We start from the raw sequence: 19999 nt of genomic DNA on the forward strand, positions 1-19999 counted from the left end.
GGGTAGCTGGGGATAGTTGGGGTCTAAACTACAGGAGCAGAGTAGGGTAGCTGGGGTAGTTGGGGTCTAACCCAAAGGGGCAGAGTGGGGTAGCTGGGGGTAGTTGGGGTCTAACCTACAGGGGCAGAGTGGGGTAGCTGGGGGTAGTTGGGGTCTAACCCAAAGGGGCAGAGTGGGGTAGCTGGGGGTAGTTGGGGTCTAACCTGCACTACATTAACAGATGATTATTAAAGTCCAGAGGTCTTCTCTCTGTCATGGCTTATCTGTCTGTGAGGTGTCTTCTGCTACATTCTCTGGCCTGGTCCAAAACACACCTAGACCCTTCTCCTAGCCCCTTCTCTCCTAGCCCATAATCTCTTAGTCCCTAGACTCCTAGTACCTTCTAGTTCTTACCTCGTTGTTGTGTGGAGTTCTGGATTAATCTGATAGCTGGGTAAGAAGCAATGATTGGAAGGGTAGATGGAGGCCATATCTGATTGGTTGGAAGGGTATATGGAGGCCATATCTGATTGATTGGAAGGGTATATGGAGGCCATATCTGATTGATTGGAAGGGTAGATGGAGGCCATATCTGATTGATTGGAAGGGTATATGGAGGCCATATCTGATTGATTGGAAGGGTAGATGGAGGCCATATCTGATTGATTGGAAGGGTAGATGGAGGCCATATCTGATTGGTTGGAAGGGTAGATGGAGGCCATATCTGATTGGATGAAAGGGTAGATGGAGGCCATATCTGATTGGTTGGAAGGGTAGATGGAAGCCATATCTGATTGATTGGAAGGGTAGATGGAGGCCATATCTGATTGGTTGGAAGGGTAGATGGAGGCCATATCTGATTGGTTGGAAGGGTAGATGGAAGCCATATCTGATTGGTTGGAAGGGTAGATGGAGGCCATATCTGATTGATTGGAAGGGTAGATGGAGGCCATATCTGATTGATTGGAAGGGTAGATGGAGGCCATATCTGATTGGTTGGAAGGGTAGATGGAAGCCATATCTGATTGGTTGGAAGGGTAGATGGAGGCCATATCTGATTGATTGGAAGGGTAGATGGAGGCCATATCTGATTGGTTGGAAGGGTAGATGGAGGCCATATCTGATTGGTTGGAAGGGTAGATGGAGGCCATATCTGATTGGTTGGAAGGGTAGATGGAGGCCATATCTGATTGGTTGGAAGGGTAGATGGAGGCCATATCTGATTGTTTGGAAGGGTAGATGGAAGCCATATCTGATTGGTTGGAAGGGTAGATGGAAGCCATCACACCATCTGGTTCCTTCAGGTCTGTGCTAACTGCTAACCAGGTGAGAGGCTAGAGGCTGTATCTGGACCACTTCCCATTGATTTATCCTGCAATAAATGTTGTGCAATTGGTAGTATGCCAGTTTGTCTTCTTCAAATGCCTCTAATCTAATTGCAAAAGTAAAAGTAATCAGATTACATTACTTCGTTTGAGTAATCCAATAATTACTATTTTGGACAGGTGCATTTTAAAAGTAACCTCCCCAACCCTGCTTGTGCTACATTCTCTGGCCTAGTCCAGAAAGAAGCCCTAGTCCCTTATCCCCTAGCCCCATGTCTCCTAGTCCCTTATCCTAGCCCCTTGTCTCCTAGCCCCATATCTCCTAGTCCCTTTTATTCCCTAACTCGTTCGTTGTGTGCAGATCAAAAGGAATCACATAGCTGGCCGTATGAAGCAATGATTGGAAGGATATATTTGTTATATGGAAGCCATATCGGATTGATTGATAGGATATATGGAAGCTGTCACACCGAGCTGATTCCTTCATGTCTGTGCTGACCAGGTGACAGAGGCTAGGTGTTGTTTCTGGACATTAGCCTCTCTTACCCTGGCCTAAAGGTCAAAGGCTAAAGGTCAGGTTGGCATTCAGCATGCATAAGGAGGGGGCTTCTCGAAGCCGGAGGGCCCGTAGACGGGGCCAGGGTAGAGGGCAGGGGCGTTGGGTGTTAGCATGTAACCCTGACCAGGGTCCTGGGAGCCAGTCTGGAAGGTGGGTTGGCTGGGGGCCTGGGCAGAAGGCTGGCTCTGGCTCTCCTCTGACGGAGAGGAGGGGGTTAGGGTCATCTCCAGGCCGGGCTGGGGGGTGGAGGGGCCCTGGTAACTGCTGTGGTGCTGAGAAAGACAGAGAGAGAGAAGAGGAGAGGAGAGAGAGACAACAGAGGAGAGAGAGACAACAGAGGAGAGAGAGAGACAACAGAGGAGAGAGAGAGAGACAACAGAGGAGAGAGAGACAACAGAGGAGAGAGAGACAACAGAGGAGAGAGAGACAACAGAGGAGAGAGAGACAACAGAGAGAGAGAGAGAGACAACAGAGGAGAGAGAGACAACAGAGGAGAGAGAGACAACAGAGGAGAGAGAGACAACAGAGGAGAGAGAGACCGAGAGGAGAGAGAGAGAGACAACAGAGGAGAGAGAGAGAGACAACAGAGGAGAGAGAGACAACAGAGGAGAGAGAGACCGAGGAGAGAGAGAGAGACAACAGAGGAGAGAGAGAGAGACCGAGGTCGAGAGAGAGACATAGAGAGAAGAGAGCGAGGAGAGAGAGAGGAGAGAGAGAGGAGAGAGAGAACAAAGAGGAGCGAGAGAGGAGAGAGAGAACAGAGAGGAGAGAGACGACAGAGAGGAGAGAGAAAACAGAGGAGAGAGAGACGACAGAGAGGAGAGAGAGAGAGAGAGAACAGAGAGGAGAGAGAGAGAGAGAGAGAACAGAGAGGAGAGAGCGAGGAGAGAGACGACAGACAGGAGAGAGAGAGACCGAGGAGAGAGAGAACAGAGGAGAGAGCGAGGAGAGAGACGAGAGAGACCGAGGAGAGAGAGAACAGAGAGGAGAGAGCGAGGAGAGAGACGACAGAGAGGAGAGAGAGAGACCGAGGAGAGAGAGAACAGAGAGGAGAGAGAGAGACCGAGGAGAGAGAGAAGAGACATTCATATCACTGGATGACGAGGAGCTTTTACTTTTACTAAATACTATTGTAGTTGGGGTCTAACCTACAGGGGCAGAGTGGGGTAGTTGGGGTAGTTGGGGTCTAACCTACAGGGGCAGAGTGGGGTAGTTGGGGTCTAACCTACAGGGGCAGAGTGGGGTAGTTGGGGTCTAACCTACAGGGGCAGAGTGGGGTAGTTGGGGTCTAACCTACAGGGGCAGAGTGGGTTAGTTGGGGTAGTTGGGGTCTAACCTACAGGGGCAGAGTGGGGTAGTTGGGGTAGTTGGGGTCTAACCTACAGGGGCAGAGTGGGGTAGTTGGGGTTTAACCTACAGGGGCAGAGTGGGGTAGTTGGGGTCTAACCTACAGGGGCAGAGTGGGGTAGTTGGGGTCTAACCTACAGGGGCAGAGTGGGGTAGTTGGGGTCTAACCTACAGGGGCAGAGTGGGGTAGTTGGGGTCTAACCTACAGGGGCAGAGTGGGGTAGTTGGGGTCTAACCTACGGGGGCAGAGTGGGGTAGTTGGGGTCTAACCTACAGGGGCAGAGTGGGATAGTTGGGGTCTAACCTAGAGGGGCAGAGTTGGGTAGTTGGGGTCTAACCTAGAGGGGCAGAGTGGGGTAGTTGGGGTCTAACCTAGAGGGGCAGAGTGGGGTAGTTGGGGTCTAACCTACAGGGCAGAGTGGGGTAGTTGGGGTCTAACCTACAGGGGCAGAGTGGGGTAGTTGGGGTCTAACCTACAGGGGCAGAGTGGGGTAGTTGGGGTCTAACCTACGGGGGCAGAGTGGGGTAGTTGGGGTCTAACCTACAGGGGCAGTGGGGAGTTGGGGTCTAACCTACAGGGGCAGATTCGGGTAGTTGGGGTAGTTGGGCTCTAACCTACAGGGGCAGAGTGGGGTAGTTGGGGTCTAACCTACAGGGGCAGAGTGGGGTAGTTGGGGTCTAACCTACAAGGGCAGAGTGGGGTAGTTGGGGTAGTTGGGCTCTAACCTACAGGGGCAGAGTGGGGTAGTTGGGGTCTAACCTACAGGGGCAGAGTGGGGTAGTTGGGGTCTAACCTACAGGGGCAGAGTGGGGTAGTTGGGGTCTAACCTACAGGGGCAGAGTGGGGTAGTTGGGGTATTTTTACCTGCATGGGCAAAGCGGGGTAGTTGGGGTAGGCGGGCAGGGCCTGTCCGTTGGGGCAGAAGCCAGCGTAGGTCACCACGTGCTGGGTGGGGTTATACATGATGTGGGGGGGTGGGGCGGGACTGGGGGACATCTGGGGCGGGAGCCTGAGATAAAGGGAGACAGAAGGAGGGAAGGGAGGGGGAGGGAGGGAAGGGGAGAGGGGGAGGGGAGGGAAGGGGAGAGGAGGGGGAGGGAGAAGGCAGGGAGGGAGAAAGAGAGAGGGAAGGGGGGAAGAGAGAGGAATACATATTATTATTATTACATATAGTTATTATTATTATTATTATTATTACATATAGTTAGTGTAAACAATAACAAATGAAATAGGTACCTAACAAACAGACGTGTGTTCTAGGTATTGTGTGTGTGTGTGTGTGTGTGTGTGTGCGTGTGCGTGTGCGTGTGCGTGTGCGTGTGCGTGTGCGTGTGCGCGTGCGCGTGCGCGTGCGTGTGTGTGTGTGTGTGCCCGCCCACCAGGTCCTTGTAAGCCCCCAGTATAGCAGCTGTGATGATTCCCAGGAACAGGCCCATTATGTTGAGCACCACACAGGCCCACAGCAGACGATGGAGATGGACCACATCCCAGCAGCTACTCACCCCCGTGAACTCATAGTAATGGGTATGGTAGTCTGGACTGGAGGAGAGAGAGGAGACAGAGTGAACTCAGTACTGGGTATGGTAGTCTGGACTGGAGGAGAGACAGGAGACAGAGTGAACTCAGTACTGGGTATGGTAGTCTGGACTGGAGGAGAGAGAGGAGACAGAGTGAACTCATAGTAATGGGTATGGTAGTCTGGACTGGAGGAGAGAGAGGAGACAGAGTGAACTCAGTACTGGGTATGGTAGTCTGGACTGGAGGAGAGAGAGGAGACAACAGACAGTCACACACACACCTCCGTGCTTGAACGCGAACACACACACACACAGGTGTTTTTCCTTACCTCTCACAGTTGTACAGGTCACAGCAGTAGCAGGTGTTGCTCTTCATTCTCACTTTACACTCACTGTTGAATGAGCTGCACATCACCTACAGACAGACAGACAGACAGACATTACTATTAAAAGAATAGGGTGTTATTTCAGACTCTAAAGATAGACCTACCCCCCCCTCCACTATTAAAGGAATAGGGTGTTATTTCAGACTCTAAAGATAGACCTCCACTATTAAAGGAATAGGGTGTTACACCCCCCTCCACTATTAAAGGAATAGGGTGTTATTTCAGACTCTAAAGATAGACCTACACCCCCTCCACTATTAAAGGAATAGGGTGTTATTTCAGACTCTAAAGATAGACCTACGACCCCCCTCCACTATTAAAGGAATAGGGTGTTATTTCAGACTCTAAAGATAGACCTACGCCCCCTCCCCTCCACTATTAATGGAATAGGGTGTTATTTCAGACTCTAAAGATAGACCTACGCCCCTCCCCTCCACTATTAAAGGAATAGGGTGTTATTTCAGACTCTAAAGATAGACCTACGCCCCCCTCCACTATTAAAGGAATAGGGTGTTATTTCAGACTCTAAAGATAGACCTACGCCCCTCCACTATTAAAGGAATAGGGTGTTATTTCAGACTCTAAAGATAGACCTACGCCCCCCTCCCCTCCACTATTAATGGAATAGGGTGTTATTTCAGACTCTAAAGATAGACCTACGCCCCTCCCCTCCACTATTAAAGGAATAGGGTGTTATTTCAGACTCTAAAGATAGACCTACGCCCCCTCCACTATTAAAGGAATAGGGTGTTATTTCAGACTCTAAAGATAGACCTACGTCCCCCTCCACTATTAAAGGAATAGGGTGTTATTTCAGACTCTAAAGATAGACCTACGCCCCCTCCACTATTAAAGGAATAGGGTGTTATTTCAGACTCTAAAGATAGACCTACGCCCCCCCCCCTCTACTATTAAAGGAATAGGGTGTTATTTCAGACTCTAAAGATAGACCTACGCCCCCTTCACTATTAAAGGAATAGGGTGTTATTTCAGACTCTAAAGATAGACCTACACCTCCCCCCTCCACTATTAATGGAATAGGGTGTTATTTCAGACTCTAAAGATAGACCTACGCCCCCTCCCCTCCACTATTAAAGGAATAGGGTGTTATTTCAGACTCTAAAGATAGACCTACGCCCCCTCCCCTCCACTATTAAAGGAATAGGGTGTTATTTCAGACTCTAAAGATAGACCTACGTCCCCTCCACTATTAAAGGAATAGGGTGTTATTTCAGACTCTAAAGATAGACCTACGCCCCCTCCCCTCCACTATTAAAGGAATAGGGTGTTATTTCAGACTCTAAAGATAGACCTACGCCCCCTCCCCTCCACTATTAAAGGAATAGGGTGTTATTTCAGACTCTAAAGATAGACCTACGTCCCCTCCACTATTAAAGGAATAGGGTGTTATTTCAGACTCTAAAGATAGACCTACGCCCCCCTCCACTATTAAAGGAATAGGGTGTTATTTCAGACTCTAAAGATAGACCTACCCCCCCCCCCCAACTATTAAAGGAATAGGGTGTTATTTCAGACTCTAAAGATAGACCTTCGCCCCCCCCTCCACTATTAAAAGTATAGGGTGTTATTTCAGACTCTAAAGATAGACCTACGCCCCCCTCCACTATTAAAGGAATAGGGTGTTATTTCAGACTCTAAAGATAGACCTACCCCCCCCCAACTATTAAAGGAATAGGGTGTTATTTCAGACACAGGCTCAATCTCCATGGTAACACTGTGAACACGCTGTACTGAGTGGGAAGGGAAAGATCCGCCCCACGACTTTTACTGACTCTGTAAAGACTTCATCGAGCTTTAATGAATTCTGAAAGCCATAAGCAAGTCATTCAACGTTTTTCACACACAGTATACTTAGGAAGGATGTGTGTGTGTGGTGGGAGGTGGAGGTGTGTGTGTGTGTGGAGGACGTGTGTGTGTGTGTGTGTGGTGGGGGCGTGTGGTGCGGGGGTGTGTGTGGAGGAGGTGTGTGTGTGTGTGTGTGTGTGTGTGTGTGTGTGTGTGTGTGTGTGTGTGTGTGTGTGTGTGTGTGTGTGTGTGTGTGTGTGTGTGTGTGTGTGTGTGTGTGTGTGTGTGTGTGTGTGTGTGGTGGTGTGTGTGTGTGTGTGTGTGTGTGTGTTGTGTGGTGGGGGTGGGGTGTGTGTGGAGGACGTGGGGTGTGTGTGTGAGTGTGTGTGTGTGAGGTGTGTGTGTGAGTGTGTGTGTGTGAGGTGTGTGTGTGTGTGTGGTGTGTGTGTGTGTGTGGTGTGTGGTGGGTGTGTGCTCTGATTCACCTCAGTATAATAGTTGTCGTAGGCGTACCTGATCCACTGGCGTAGAACTCACACCTGTCCTCCAGCAGAGGTCTACTGTCCTGAGAGAGGAAACAGAGAGGAGATTCAAGTTGAAACTGACAGCATTTTAACAAATGAAATCTTATTAAAATGTGTTCATATATACACCCCCAGGAAGAATATGAATCATTATCTGACAAGCGAGCCATTAGATATGGTCATTTTGACGTTTTCATAAATTATTAGAATGTTTGGGAATTACGTAGAGTAAGGCATATGTGAACATTCTATAGCAATATACAGTGGGAACATGGCTGTGTGTTTGGACAATTAATAGACACTGCAGGACATAAAACCTAATAACAGACCGGAGTCTACGCAGACTGTTTGGTGTGCCACAGCCAATCAGAGCTACAGTAGTCATATAGTTTCTGTGTCGGGGGCTAGGATCAGTCTGTTATATCTGGAGTATTTCTCCTGTCTTATCTGGTGTCCTGTGTGAATTTAAGTTTGCCCTCTCTAATTCTCTCTCTTTTCTCTCAGAGGACCTGGGCCCTAGGACCATGCCTCAGGACTACCTGGCCTGATGACTCCTTGCTGTCCCCAGTCCACCTGGTCGTGCTGCTGCTCCAGTTTCAACTGTTCTGCCTGCGGCTATGGAACCCTGACCTGTTCACCGGACGTGCTACCTGTCCCAGACCTGCTGTTTTGGACTCTCTCTCTCTCTCTCTCTACCTCACCTGCTGTTTGGACTCTCTCTCTCTACCTCACCTGCTGTTTTCGACTCTCTCTCTCTCTCTCTACCTCACCTGCTGTTTTGGACTCTCTCTCTCTCTCTCTCTCTACCTCACCTGCTGTTTTGGACTCTCTCTCTCTCTCTCTCTACCTCACCTGCTGTTTTGGACTCTCTCTCTCTCTACCTCACCTGCTGTTTGGACTCTCTCTCTCTACCTCACCTCTGTTTCTCTACCTCACCTGCTGTTTGGACTCTCTCTCTCTACCTCACCTGCTGTTTTCGACTCTCTCTCTCTCTCTCTACCTCACCTGCTGTTTTGGACTCTCTCTACCTCACCTGCTGTTTTCGACTCTCTCTCTCTCTACCTCACCTGCTGTTTGACTCTCTCTCTCTACCTCACCTGCTGTTTTCGACTCTCTCTCTCTACCTCACCTGCTGTTTGGACTCTCTCTCTACCTCACCTGCTGTTTTGGACTCTCTCTCTCTCTCTCTACCTCACCTGCTGTTTTGGACTCTCTCTCTCTCTCTCTACCTCACCTGCTGTTTTGGACTCTCTCTCTCTCTCTCTACCTCACCTGCTGTTTTGGACTCTCTCTCTCTCTCTCTCTCTACCTCACCTGCTGTTTTGGACTCTCTCTCTACCTCACCTGCTGTTTTCTCTCTCTCTCTACCTCACCTGCTGTTTTGGACTCTCTCTCTCTCTCTCTCTACCTCACCTGCTGTTTTGGACTCTCTCTCTCTCTCTCTCTACCTCACCTGCTGTTTTGGACTCTCTCTCTCTCTCTCTACCTCACCTGCTGTTTTGGACTCTCTCTCTCTCTCTACCTCACCTGCTGTTTTGGACTCTCTCTCTCTCTCTCTCTACCTCACCTGCTGTTTTGGACTCTCTCTCTCTCTCTCTACTCTCTCTCTCTCTCTCTCTACCTCACCTGCTGTTTTGGACTCTCTCTCTCTCTCTCTACCTCACCTGCTGTTTTGGACTCTCTCTCTCTCTCTCTCTACCTCACCTGCTGTTTTGGACTCTCTCTCTCTCTCTCTCTACCTCACCTGCTGTTTTGGACTCTCTCTCTCTCTCTCTACCTCACCTGCTGTTTTGGACCTGCTGTTTTGGACTCTCTCTCTCTCTACCTCACCTGCTGTTTTACCTCACCTCACCTGCTGTTTTGGACTCTCTCTCTCTCTCTCTCTACCTCACCTGCTGTTTTCTCTCTCTCTCTCTACCTCACCTGCTGTTTTGGACTCTCTCTCTCTCTCTCTCTACCTCACCTGCTGTTTTGGACTCTCTCTCTCTCTCTCTCTCTACCTCACCTGCTGTTTTGGACTCTCTCTCTCTACCTCACCTGCTGGACTCTCTCTCTCTCTCTACCTCACCTGCTGTTTTGGACTCTCTCTCTCTCTCTCTACCTCACCTGCTGTTTTGGACTCTCTCTCTCTCTCTCTCTACCTCACCTGCTGTTTTGGACTCTCTCTCTCTCTCTCTCTACCTCACCTGCTGTTTGGACTCTCTCTCTCTACCTCACCTGCTGTTTTGGACTCTCTCTCTCTCTCTCTCTACCTCACCTGCTGTTTTGGACTCTCTCTCTCTCTCTCTCTCTCTCTCTACCTCACCTGCTGTTTTGGACTCTCTCTCTCTCTCTACCTCACCTGCTGTTTTGGACTCTCTCTCTCTCTCTCTCTACCTCACCTGCTGTTTGGACTCTCTCTCTCTACCTCACCTGCTGTTTTCGACTCTCTCTCTCTCTCTCTACCTCACCTGCTGTTTTGGACTCTCTCTCTCTCTACCTCACCTGCTGTTTTGGACTCTCTCTCTCTACCTCACCTGCTGTTTTGGACTCTCACTCTCTCTCTCTACCTCACCTGCTGTTTTGGACTCTCTCTCTCTCTCTCTACCTCACCTGCTGTTTTGGACTCTCTCTCTCTCTCTACCTCACCTGCTGTTTTGGACTCTCTACCTCACCTGCTGTTTTGGACTCTCTCTCTCTCTCTCTACCTCACCTGCTGTTTTGGACTCTCTCTCTCTCTCTCTCTACCTCACCTGCTGTTTTGGACTCTCTCTCTCTCTCTACCTCACCTGCTGTTTTGGACTCTCTCTCTCTCTCTCTCTACCTCACCTGCTGTTTTGGACTCTCTCTCTCTCTCTCTCTACCTCACCTGCTGTTTTGGACTCTCTCTCTCTCTACCTCACCTGCTGTTTTGGACTCTCTCTCTCTCTCTCTACCTCACCTGCTGTTTTGGACTCTCTCTCTCTCTACCTCACCTGCTGTTTTCTCTCTCTCTCTCTCTCTACCTCACCTGCTGTTTTGGACTCTCTCTCTCTCTCTCTCTACCTCACCTGCTGTTTTGGACTCTCTCTCTCTCTCTCTACCTCACCTGCTGTTTTGGACTCTCTCTCTCTCTCTCTCTACCTCACCTGCTGTTTTGGACTCTCTCTCTCTCTCTCTCTACCTCACCTGCTGTTTTGGACTCTCTCTCTCTCTCTCTCTCTCTCTCTACCTCACCTGCTGTTTTGGACTCTCTCTCTCTCTCTCTCTACCTCACCTGCTGTTTTGGACTCTCTCTCTCTCTCTACCTCACCTGCTGTTTTGGACTCTCTCTCTCTCTCTCTCTACCTCACCTGCTGTTTTGGACTCTCTCTCTCTCTCTCTACCTCACCTGCTGTTTTCTCTCTCTCTCTCTCTCTACCTCACCTGCTGTTTTGGACTCTCTCTCTCTCTCTCTCTCTACCTCACCTGCTGTTTTGGACTCTCTCTCTCTCTCTACCTCACCTGCTGTTTTCGACTCTCTCTCTCTCTACCTCACCTGCTGTTTTGGACTCTCTCTCTCTCTCTCTCTCTCTACCTCACCTGCTGTTTTGGACTCTCTCTCTCTCTCTCTCTCTCTCTCTCTACCTCACCTGCTGTTTTGGACTCTCTCTCTCTCTCTCTCTACCTCACCTGCTGTTTTGGACTCTCTCTCTCTCTCTACCTCACCTGCTGTTTTGGACTCTCTCTCTCTCTCTCTCTACCTCACCTGCTGTTTTGGACTCTCTCTCTCACTCTCTCTCTCTCTCTCTCTACCTCACCTGCTGTTTTGGACTCTCACCTCTCTCTCTCTCTCTACCTCACCTGCTGTTTTGGACTCTCTCTCTCTCTCTCTCTACCTCACCTGCTGTTTGGACTCTCTCTCTCTACCTCACCTGCTGTTTTCGACTCTCTCTCTCTCTCTCTACCTCACCTGCTGTTTTGGACTCTCTCTCTCTCTACCTCACCTGCTGTTTTGGACTCTACCTCACCTGCTGTTTTGGACTCTCTCTCTCTCTCTCTCTACCTCACCTGCTGTTTTGGACTCTCTCTCTCTCTCTCTCTACCTCACCTGCTGTTTTTGGACTCTCTCTCTCTCTCTACCTCACCTGCTGTTTTGGACTCTCTCTCTCTCTCTCTACCTCACCTGCTGTTTTGGACTCTCTCTCTCTCTCTCTACCTCACCTGCTGACTTTGGACTCTCTCTCTCTACCTCACCTGCTGTTTGGACTCTCTCTCTCTACCTCACCTGCTGTTTTGGACTCTCTCTCTCTACCTCACCTGCTGTTTTGGACTCTCTCTCTCTCTCTCTACCTCACCTGCTGTTTTGACTCTTTTCTCTACCTCACCTGCTGTTTTGGACTCTCTCTCTCTCTACCTCACCTGCTGTTTTGGACTCTCTCTCTCTCTCTCTACCTCACCTGCTGTTTTGGACTCTCTCTCTCTCTCTCTCTCTACCTCACCTGCTGTTTTGGACTCTCTCTCTCTCTCTCTCTCTACCTCACCTGCTGTTTTGGACTCTCTCTCTCTCTCTCTACCTCACCTGCTGTTTTGGACTCTCTCTCTCTCTACTCTCTACCTCACCTGCTGTTTTGGACTCTCTCTCTCTCTCTCTCTACCTCACCTGCTGTTTTGGACTCTCTCTCTCTCTCTCTACCTCACCTGCTGTTTTGGACTCTCTCTCTCTCTACCTCACCTGCTGTTTTGGACTCTCTCTCTCTCTCTCTCTACCTCACCTGCTGTTTTGGACTCTCTCTCTCTCTCTCTACCTCACCTGCTGTTTTGGACTCTCTCTCTCTACCTCACCTGCTGTTTTGGACTCTCTCTCTCTCTCTCTCTACCTCACCTGCTGTTTTGGACTCTCTCTCTCTCTCTCTCTACCTCACCTGCTGTTTTGGACTCTCTCTCTCTCTCTCTCTACCTCACCTGCTGTTTTGGACTCTCTCTCTCTCTCTCTACCTCACCTGCTGTTTTGGACTCTCTCTCTCTCTCTACCTCACCTGCTGTTTTGGACTCTCTCTCTCTCTCTCTCTACCTCACCTGCTGTTTTGGACTCTCTCTCTCTCTCTCTCTCTCTCTCTACCTCACCTGCTGTTTTGGACTCTCTCTCTCTCTCTCTACCTCACCTGCTGTTTTGGACTCTCTCTCTCTCTCTACCTCACCTGCTGTTTTCGACTCTCTCTCTCTCTACCTCACCTGCTGTTTTGGACTCTCTCTCTCTCTCTCTCTACCTCACCTGCTGTTTTGGACTCTCTCTCTCTCTCTCTCTACCTCACCTGCTGTTTTGGACTCTCTCTCTCTCTCTCTCTACCTCACCTGCTGTTTTGGACTCTCTCTCTACCTCACCTGCTGTTTTGGACTCTCTCTCTCTCTCTCTACCTCACCAGCTGTTTTGGACTCTCTCTCTCTCTCTCTCTCTCTCTACCTCACCAGCTGTTTTGGACTCTCTCTCTCTCTCTCTCTACCTCACCAGCTGTTTTGGACTCTCTCTCTCTACCTCACCAGCTGTTTTGGACTCTCTCTCTCTCTCTCTCTACCTCACCAGCTGTTTTGGACTCTCTCTCTCTCTCTCTCTACCTCACCTGCTGTTTTGGACTCTCTCTCTCTCTCTACCTCACCTGCTGTTTTGGACTCTCTCTCTCTCTCTCTACCTCACCTGCTGTTTTCGACTCTCTCTCTCTCTCTACCTCACCTGCTGTTTTCGACTCTCTCTCTCTCTCTACCTCACCTGCTGTTTTGGACTCTCTCTCTCTCTCTCTACCTCACCAGCTGTTTTGACTCTCTCTCTCTCTCTCTACCTCACCTGCTGTTTTGGACTCTCTCTCTCTCTCTACCTCACCTGCTGTTTTCGACTCTCTCTCTCTCTCTCTACCTCACCTGCTGTTTTGGACTCTCTCTCTCTCTCTCTACCTCACCTGCTGTTTTCGACTCTCTCTCTCTCTCTCTACCTCACCTGCTGTTTTGGACTCTCTCTCTCTCTACCTCACCTGCTGTTTTCGACTCTCTCTCTCTCTCTCTCTACCTCACCTGCTGTTTTGGACTCTCTCTCTCTCTCTCTCTACCTCACCTGCTGTTTTGGACTCTCTCTCTCTCTCTCTACCTCACCTGCTGTTTTCGACTCTCTCTCTCTCTCTCTACCTCACCTGCTGTTTTGGACTCTCTCTCTCTACCTCACCTGCTGTTTTGGACTCTCTCTCTACCTCACCTGCTGTTTTGGACTCTCTCTCTCTCTCTCTCTACCTCACCTGCTGTTTTGGACTCTCTCTCTCTCTCTCTACCTCACCTGCTGTTTTGGACTCTCTCTCTCTCTCTCTACCTCACCTGCTGTTTTGGACTCTCTCTCTCTCTCTCTCTCTACCTCACCTGCTGTTTTGGACTCTCTCTCTCTCTCTCTCTCTACCTCACCTGCTGTTTTGGACTCTCTCTCTCTCTCTCTACCTCACCAGCTGTTTTGGACTCTCTCTCTCTACCACACCAGCTGTTTTGGACTCTCTCTCTCTCTCTCTCTCTACCTCACCAGCTGTTTTGGACTCTCTCTCTCTCTCTCTACCTCACCAGCTGTTTTGGACTCTCTCTCTACCTCTCTCTCTCTCCTCACCTCACCTGCTGTTTTGGACTCTCTCTCTCTCTCTCTCTCTCTCTACCTCACCTGCTGTTTTGGACTCTCTCTCTCTATCTACCTCACCTGCTGTTTGGACTCTCTCTCTCTCTCTCTCTACCTCACCTGCTGTTTTGGACTCTCTCTCTCTACCTCACCTGCTGTTTTGGACTCTCTCTCTCTCTCTCTACCTCACCTGCTGTTTTGGACTCTCTCTCTCTCTCTCTCTACCTCACCTGCTGTTTTGGACTCTCTCTCTCTCTCTACCTCACCTGCTGTTTTGGACTCTCTCTCTCTCTCTACCTCACCTGCTGTTTTGGACTCTCTCTCTCTCTCTCTCTACCTCACCTGCTGTTTTGGACTCTCTCTCTCTCTCTCTCTACCTCACCTGCTGTTTTGGACTCTCTCTCTCTCTCTACCTCACCTGCTGTTTTGGACTCTCTCTCTCTCTCTCTACCTCTACCTCACCTGCTGTTTTGGACTCTCTCTCTCTCTCTCTACCTCACCTGCTGTTTTGGACTCTCTCTCTCTCTCTCTACCTCACCTGCTGTTTTGGACTCTCTCTCTCTCTCTCTACCTCACCTGCTGTTTGGACTCTCTCTCTCTCTCTCTCTCTCTACCTCACCTGCTGTTTTGGACTCTCTCTCTCTCTCTCTACCTCACCTGCTGTTTTGGACTCTCTCTCTCTCTCTCTACCTCACCTGCTGTTTTCGACTCTCTCTCTCTCTCTCTACCTCACCTGCTGTTTTGGACTCTCTCTCTACCTCACCTGCTGTTTTGGACTCTCTCTCTCTCTCTCTACCTCACCTGCTGTTTTGGACTCTCTCTCTCTCTCTCTACCTCACCTGCTGTTTTGGACTCTCTCTCTCTACCTCACCTGCTGTTTTGGACTCTCTCTCTACCTCACCTGCTGTTTTGGACTCTCTCTCTCTCTCTCTACCTCACCTGCTGTTTTGGACTCTCTCTCTCTCTCTCTACCTCACCTGCTGTTTTCGACTCTCTCTCTCTCTCTCTACCTCACCTGCTGTTTTCGACTCTCTCTCTACCTCACCTGCTGTTTTGGACTCTCTCTCTACCTCACCTGCTGTTTTGGACTCTCTCTCTCTCTCTCTACCTCACCTGCTGTTTTGGACTCTCTCTCTCTCTCTCTCTCTACCTCACCTGCTGTTTTCGACTCTCTCTCTCTACCTCACCTGCTGTTTTCGACTCTCTCTCTCTCTACCTCACCTGCTGTTTTCGACTCTCTCTCTCTACCTCACCTGCTGTTTTCGACTCTCTCTCTACCTCACCTGCTGTTTTGGACTCTCTCTCTACCTCACCTGCTGTTTTGGACTCTCTCTCTCTCTCTCTCTACCTCACCTGCTGTTTTGGACTCTCTCTCTCTCTCTCTCTACCTCACCTGCTGTTTTGGACTCTCTCTCTCTCTCTCTCTACCTCACCTGCTGTTTTCGACTCTCTCTCTCTACCTCACCTGCTGTTTTCGACTCTCTCTCTCTCTACCTCACCTGCTGTTTTCGACTCTCTCTCTCTACCTCACCTGCTGTTTTCGACTCTCTCTCTACCTCACCTGCTGTTTTCGACTCTCTCTCTCTCTACCTCACCTGCTGTTTTCGACTCTCTCTCTCTACCTCACCTGCTGTTTTCGACTCTCTCTCTCTCTACCTCACCTGCTGTTTTCGACTCTCTCTCTCTCTACCTCACCTGCTGTTTTCGACTCTCTCTCTCTCTACCTCACCTGCTGTTTTCGACTCTCTCTCTCTCTACCTCACCTGCTGTTTTCGACTCTCTCTCTCTCTCTCTCTACCTCACCTGCTGTTTTCGACTCTCTCTCTCTCTACCGCACCTGCTGTCTCTAACTCTGAATGATCAGCTGTGAAAAGCCAAATTACATTTACCCCTGAGGTGATGACCTGTTGCACCCTCTACAACCAATGTGATTATTATTATTTGACCCTGCTGGTCATCTAGGAACGTTTGAACATCTTGGCCATGTTCTGTTATAATCTCCACTCGGCACAGCCAGAAGAGGACTGCCCACCCTTCATAGCCTGGTTCCTCTCGAGGTTTCTTCCAAGGTTCCTGCCTTTCTAGGGAGTTTTTCCTAGCCACCGTGCTTCTACCTCTGCATTGTTTGCTGTTTGGGGTTTTAGGCTTGGTTTCTTGATAGCAATTTGTGACATTGGCTGATGTAAATCAGGCATCTGTTTTTTATTTTCAATAAATTTGCCCCCCAAAAAATAAAAAAACATGTTTCGCTTTGTCATTATGGGGTATTGTGATGTCATTATGGGGTATTGTGATGTCATTATGGGGTATTGTGATGTCATTATGGGGTATTATGATGTCATTATGGGGTATTGTGATGTCATTATGGGGTATTATGATGTCATTATGGGGTATTGTGATGTCATTATGGGGTATTGTGATGTCATTATTGGGTATTGTGTGTAGATTGCTGAGGATTTGTTTTTATTTAATCTATTTTAGAATAAGGCTGTAACGTAACAAAATGCGGATAATGTCAAGGGGTCTGAATACTTTCTGAAGGTATTTAAGGTGTATTTTGTGGCTTTTAGCGAATGCGTTCTAATGATCTAAAGCGGCGCAGGTCCTACTGCCTGTAAACACACAGTCCAGTTCATAGTGAATGATGACAGGTCCTACTGCCTGTAAACACAGTCCAGTTCATAGTGAATGATGGCAGGTCCTACTGCCTGTAAACACACAGTCCAGTTCATAGTGAATGATGACAGGTCCTACTGCCTGTAAACACACAGTCCAGTTCATAGTGAATGATGGCAGGTCCTACTGCCTGTAAACACACAGTCCAGTTCATAGTGAATGATGACAGGTCCTACTGCCTGTAAACACACAGTCCAGTTCATAGTGAATGATGACAGGTCCTACTGCCTGTAAACACACAGTCCAGTTCATAGTGAATGATGACAGGTCCTACTGCCTGTCAACACACAGTCCAGTTCATAGTGAATGATGACAGGCCCTACTGCCTGTCAACACACAGTCCAGTTCATAGTGAATGATGACAGGCCCTACTGCCTGTAAACACACAGTCCAGTTCATAGTGAATGATGACAGGTCCTACTGCCTGTAAACACACAGTCCAGTTCATAGTGAATGATGGCAGGTCCTACTGCCTGTAAACACACAGTCCAGTTCATAGTGAATGATGACAGGTCCTACTGCCTGTAAACACACAGTCCAGTTCATAGTGAATGATGACAGGTCCTACTGCCTGTAAACACACAGTCCAGTTCATAGTGAATGAAAGCAGGCCATTTGTTTTTAACTATTCTCCCCAATTTCATGGTGTCCAATTGGTAGTTACAGTCTTGTCTCATCGATGCAACTCCCATACGGACTCGGGAGAGGCGAAGGTCAAGAGCCGTGCGTCCTCCGAAACACGACCCAACCAAGCCGCACTGCTTCTTGAAACAATGACAACTTAACCCGCAAGCGATGGGTCAAGGACATCCCTGCTGGCCAAACCCTCCCCTAACCCGGACGACGCTGGGCCAATTGTGTGCCTCCCCATGGGTCTCCCGGTCGCGGCCGGCTGTGACAGAGCCTGGACTCGAACCCAGAATCTCTAGTGGCACAGCTAGCACTGTGATGCAGTGCCTTAGACCACTGAACCACCCGGGAGGCCCTGGCAGGCCCTTGTGGCAAATGGCTTGTTTGCATAAATCAATCAATCAAATGTATTTTTAAAGCCCTTTTTACATAAGTATTCAGACCCTGTGCTATGAGACTCGAAATTGAGCTCAGGTGCATCCTGTGTCCATTGATCATCTTTGAGATGTTTCTACAACTTGATTGGAGTCCAGCTGTGGTAAATTCAATTGATTGGACATGATTTGGAAAGGCACACACCTGTCTATATGTCCCACAGTTGACAGTGCATGTCAGAGCAAAACCAAGCCATGAGGTCGAAGGAATTATTTGTAGAGCTCCGAGACAGGATTGTGTAAAGACACAGATCTGGGGAATGGTACCAAAAAGTGTCTGCAGCAATGAAGGTCCCCAAGAACACAGTGGCCTCCATCCTTCTTAAATGGAAGACGTGTGGAACCACCAAGACTCTTCCTAGAGCTGGCTGTGATCTGTTCCTTCATCTCACAGCACTTTTCTCAGTCTGGTCGTGTCTTTCGGACGGTCTGACGACACACATAGTGACTGTAACTACAGCAGAGTTACTTGTTCAATTCCTACTTTAAAAGGAAACGAGAGGTTTCTTCACCAGCGTCAATAATCCACAGTAATACAGATGTGAAATGTAAACAACTGCATTCCGATGAGATTCGGTTTCATGTGGCGATATTCAGATGAACAATGTCTTTGTGCATCTACATTGCTGCTGTTTGGGGTTTTAGGCTGCGTTTCTGTACAGCCCTTTGGGACATCAGCTGATGTAAATAGGGCTTTATAAATACATTTGATTGATTGATTGATTGATTGATTGATTGTCTGTTTGTTTCATATCTGCAAAGTAGTTAAAACACTGTCAGTTCCACTTTAAGGCTGTGTTAAAAGTAGTGCACTATCTAGGGAAAAGGGGCTGTTTGGGAGGCAACCTAGCATTCTGTAGCTTGTCTTGTCCCCACCTCTTTAAGGAATACCTAGGATAGGATAAGTATTCCTTATCACCCCCCTTTAAGATTTAGATGCACTATTGTAAAGTGACTGTTCTACTGGATGTCATAAGGTGAATGCACCAATTTGTAAGTCGCTCTGGATAAGAGCGTCTGCTAAATGACTTAAATGTAAATGTTGTCTCAGAGTGAAGGGATGTTAGTGTTATTATGGGATGTTCAGTCGGTCTTAACTGGGCTGTTTGTCACAGGCTGTCGGGGACCAGAGCACCCACAATGCCAGGCAGGGTGAGTGCTCAGATAGATTGGTCTGATTTGACTGATGCCATGTGAATAACGACAGAGCGGTGACGAGGACAGTTGGCCACGGAGACCAGAGTTCCATCTGATTGTTTCTACAAAGTTTCATTACCGGAGTCAGCCTGAGCAGTGTGTGTGTGTGTGTGTGTGTGTGTGTGTGTGTGTGTGTGTGTGTGTGTGTGTGTGTGTGTGTGTGTGTGTGTGTGTGTGTGTGTGTGTGTGTGTGTGTGTGTGTGTGTGTGTGTGTGTGTGTGTGTACTGACTATGAACTCAGCCGCGATGATTCCATCCACGATGGCACAGAAGAAGGAAGCGATGACTCCCATACTGATGAAGATGATGGCTGCCATGAGCTGCAGGAGGAAGAGAGGGAGAGGAGAAGAGGGAGAAAGGAGGGGAGGAGGAGGAGGAGAGAGAGAGGGGAAGGAAGGAAAGGGATGTAAGGGGGAGAGGAGGAGAAAGAGAGGGAGAGGAGAAGGGGGAGGAGGAGGGGGGAGAAGGAGAGGAAGAGAGGAGGAGAGGAAGAAGAGGAGGTAAGGAGGAGAAGCGAGGAGGTTAAGGAGAGGAGGAGAGGGAGAGAAGTAGAATTAGTAAGTGTAATGCACATAACACACCCCGACACACAAACACAGCCAGTGTCCCAGTAAGTGCCCTTGCCTCAGATGATTGTGTTGCCTGGATGAGGACTGGGGTACTAAAGGAAATGTACAGCTCTCTGCTTCCTGCCTCGTCAGGCAGAGGTACTTTATGGGTTGTTTAGTGTCCTCCAATCAGAGTGGGCCAAAGGGACGACCCTTCTACACAGGGAAGGTCAATCTCATTCCCCAATCTGATTCACCAACACACACACCTTAACACAGACTGTCTCTCTCACACACACACGTCACATACTCATCCACGCACGCACCCACACACACACAAGCACACACCTTTTCACAATCTCTTCCCACACACACACACACACACACACACACACACACACACACACACACACACACACACACACACACACACACACACACACACACACACACACACACACACACACACACACACACACACACACACACA

The 19999-nt window shown here is 49.0% G+C and overlaps 2 protein-coding genes across 3 annotated transcripts in view; both read right to left on the reverse strand.

The window, feature by feature from the left end:
- Window positions 1-325: 325 nt before the first annotated feature.
- Window positions 326-4208, reverse strand: LOC124022337 (transmembrane protein 255B-like). 2 transcript variants are annotated; one of them, XM_046337257.1, is made up of 2 exons: window positions 4076-4208; window positions 326-2135 (listed from the first exon to the last, which is right to left on the reverse strand). In XM_046337257.1, exon 2 carries the CDS (start codon window positions 1260-1262, stop codon window positions 390-392), a length of 873 nt encoding a protein of 290 aa, XP_046193213.1. In that variant the 5' UTR covers window positions 1263-2135; window positions 4076-4208; the 3' UTR covers window positions 326-389. The 2 variants fall into 2 exon arrangements, with proteins under 2 accessions (XP_046193213.1, XP_046193214.1); XM_046337258.1 differs by having other exon boundaries at window positions 824-2135; window positions 4076-4202.
- A 3193-nt stretch (window positions 4209-7401) lies between these two features.
- Window positions 7402-19999, reverse strand: part of LOC124022332 (transmembrane protein 255B-like) — a 19670-nt gene continuing 7072 nt past the window's right edge. Inside the window, exons 4-5 of the mRNA XM_046337254.1 lie at window positions 19192-19281; window positions 7402-7485 (exon numbers count right to left, since the gene is read on the reverse strand). Coding sequence (XP_046193210.1) covers window positions 7402-7485; window positions 19192-19281 — 174 coding nt within the window. The remainder of the gene's footprint in view (window positions 7486-19191; window positions 19282-19999) is intronic.

The sequence above is a fragment of the Oncorhynchus gorbuscha genome, unplaced genomic scaffold, assembly GCF_021184085.1.
Source record: "Oncorhynchus gorbuscha isolate QuinsamMale2020 ecotype Even-year unplaced genomic scaffold, OgorEven_v1.0 Un_scaffold_1344, whole genome shotgun sequence".
Taxonomy (NCBI): Eukaryota; Metazoa; Chordata; class Actinopteri; order Salmoniformes; family Salmonidae; genus Oncorhynchus; species Oncorhynchus gorbuscha.

Bases quoted from the DNA above. Each gene is read 5' to 3' on its own strand.
- LOC124022337 (XM_046337257.1), bottom strand. From the start codon at position 1,262: ATGGCTTCCATCTACCCTTCCAACCAATCAGATATGGCTTCCATCTAC.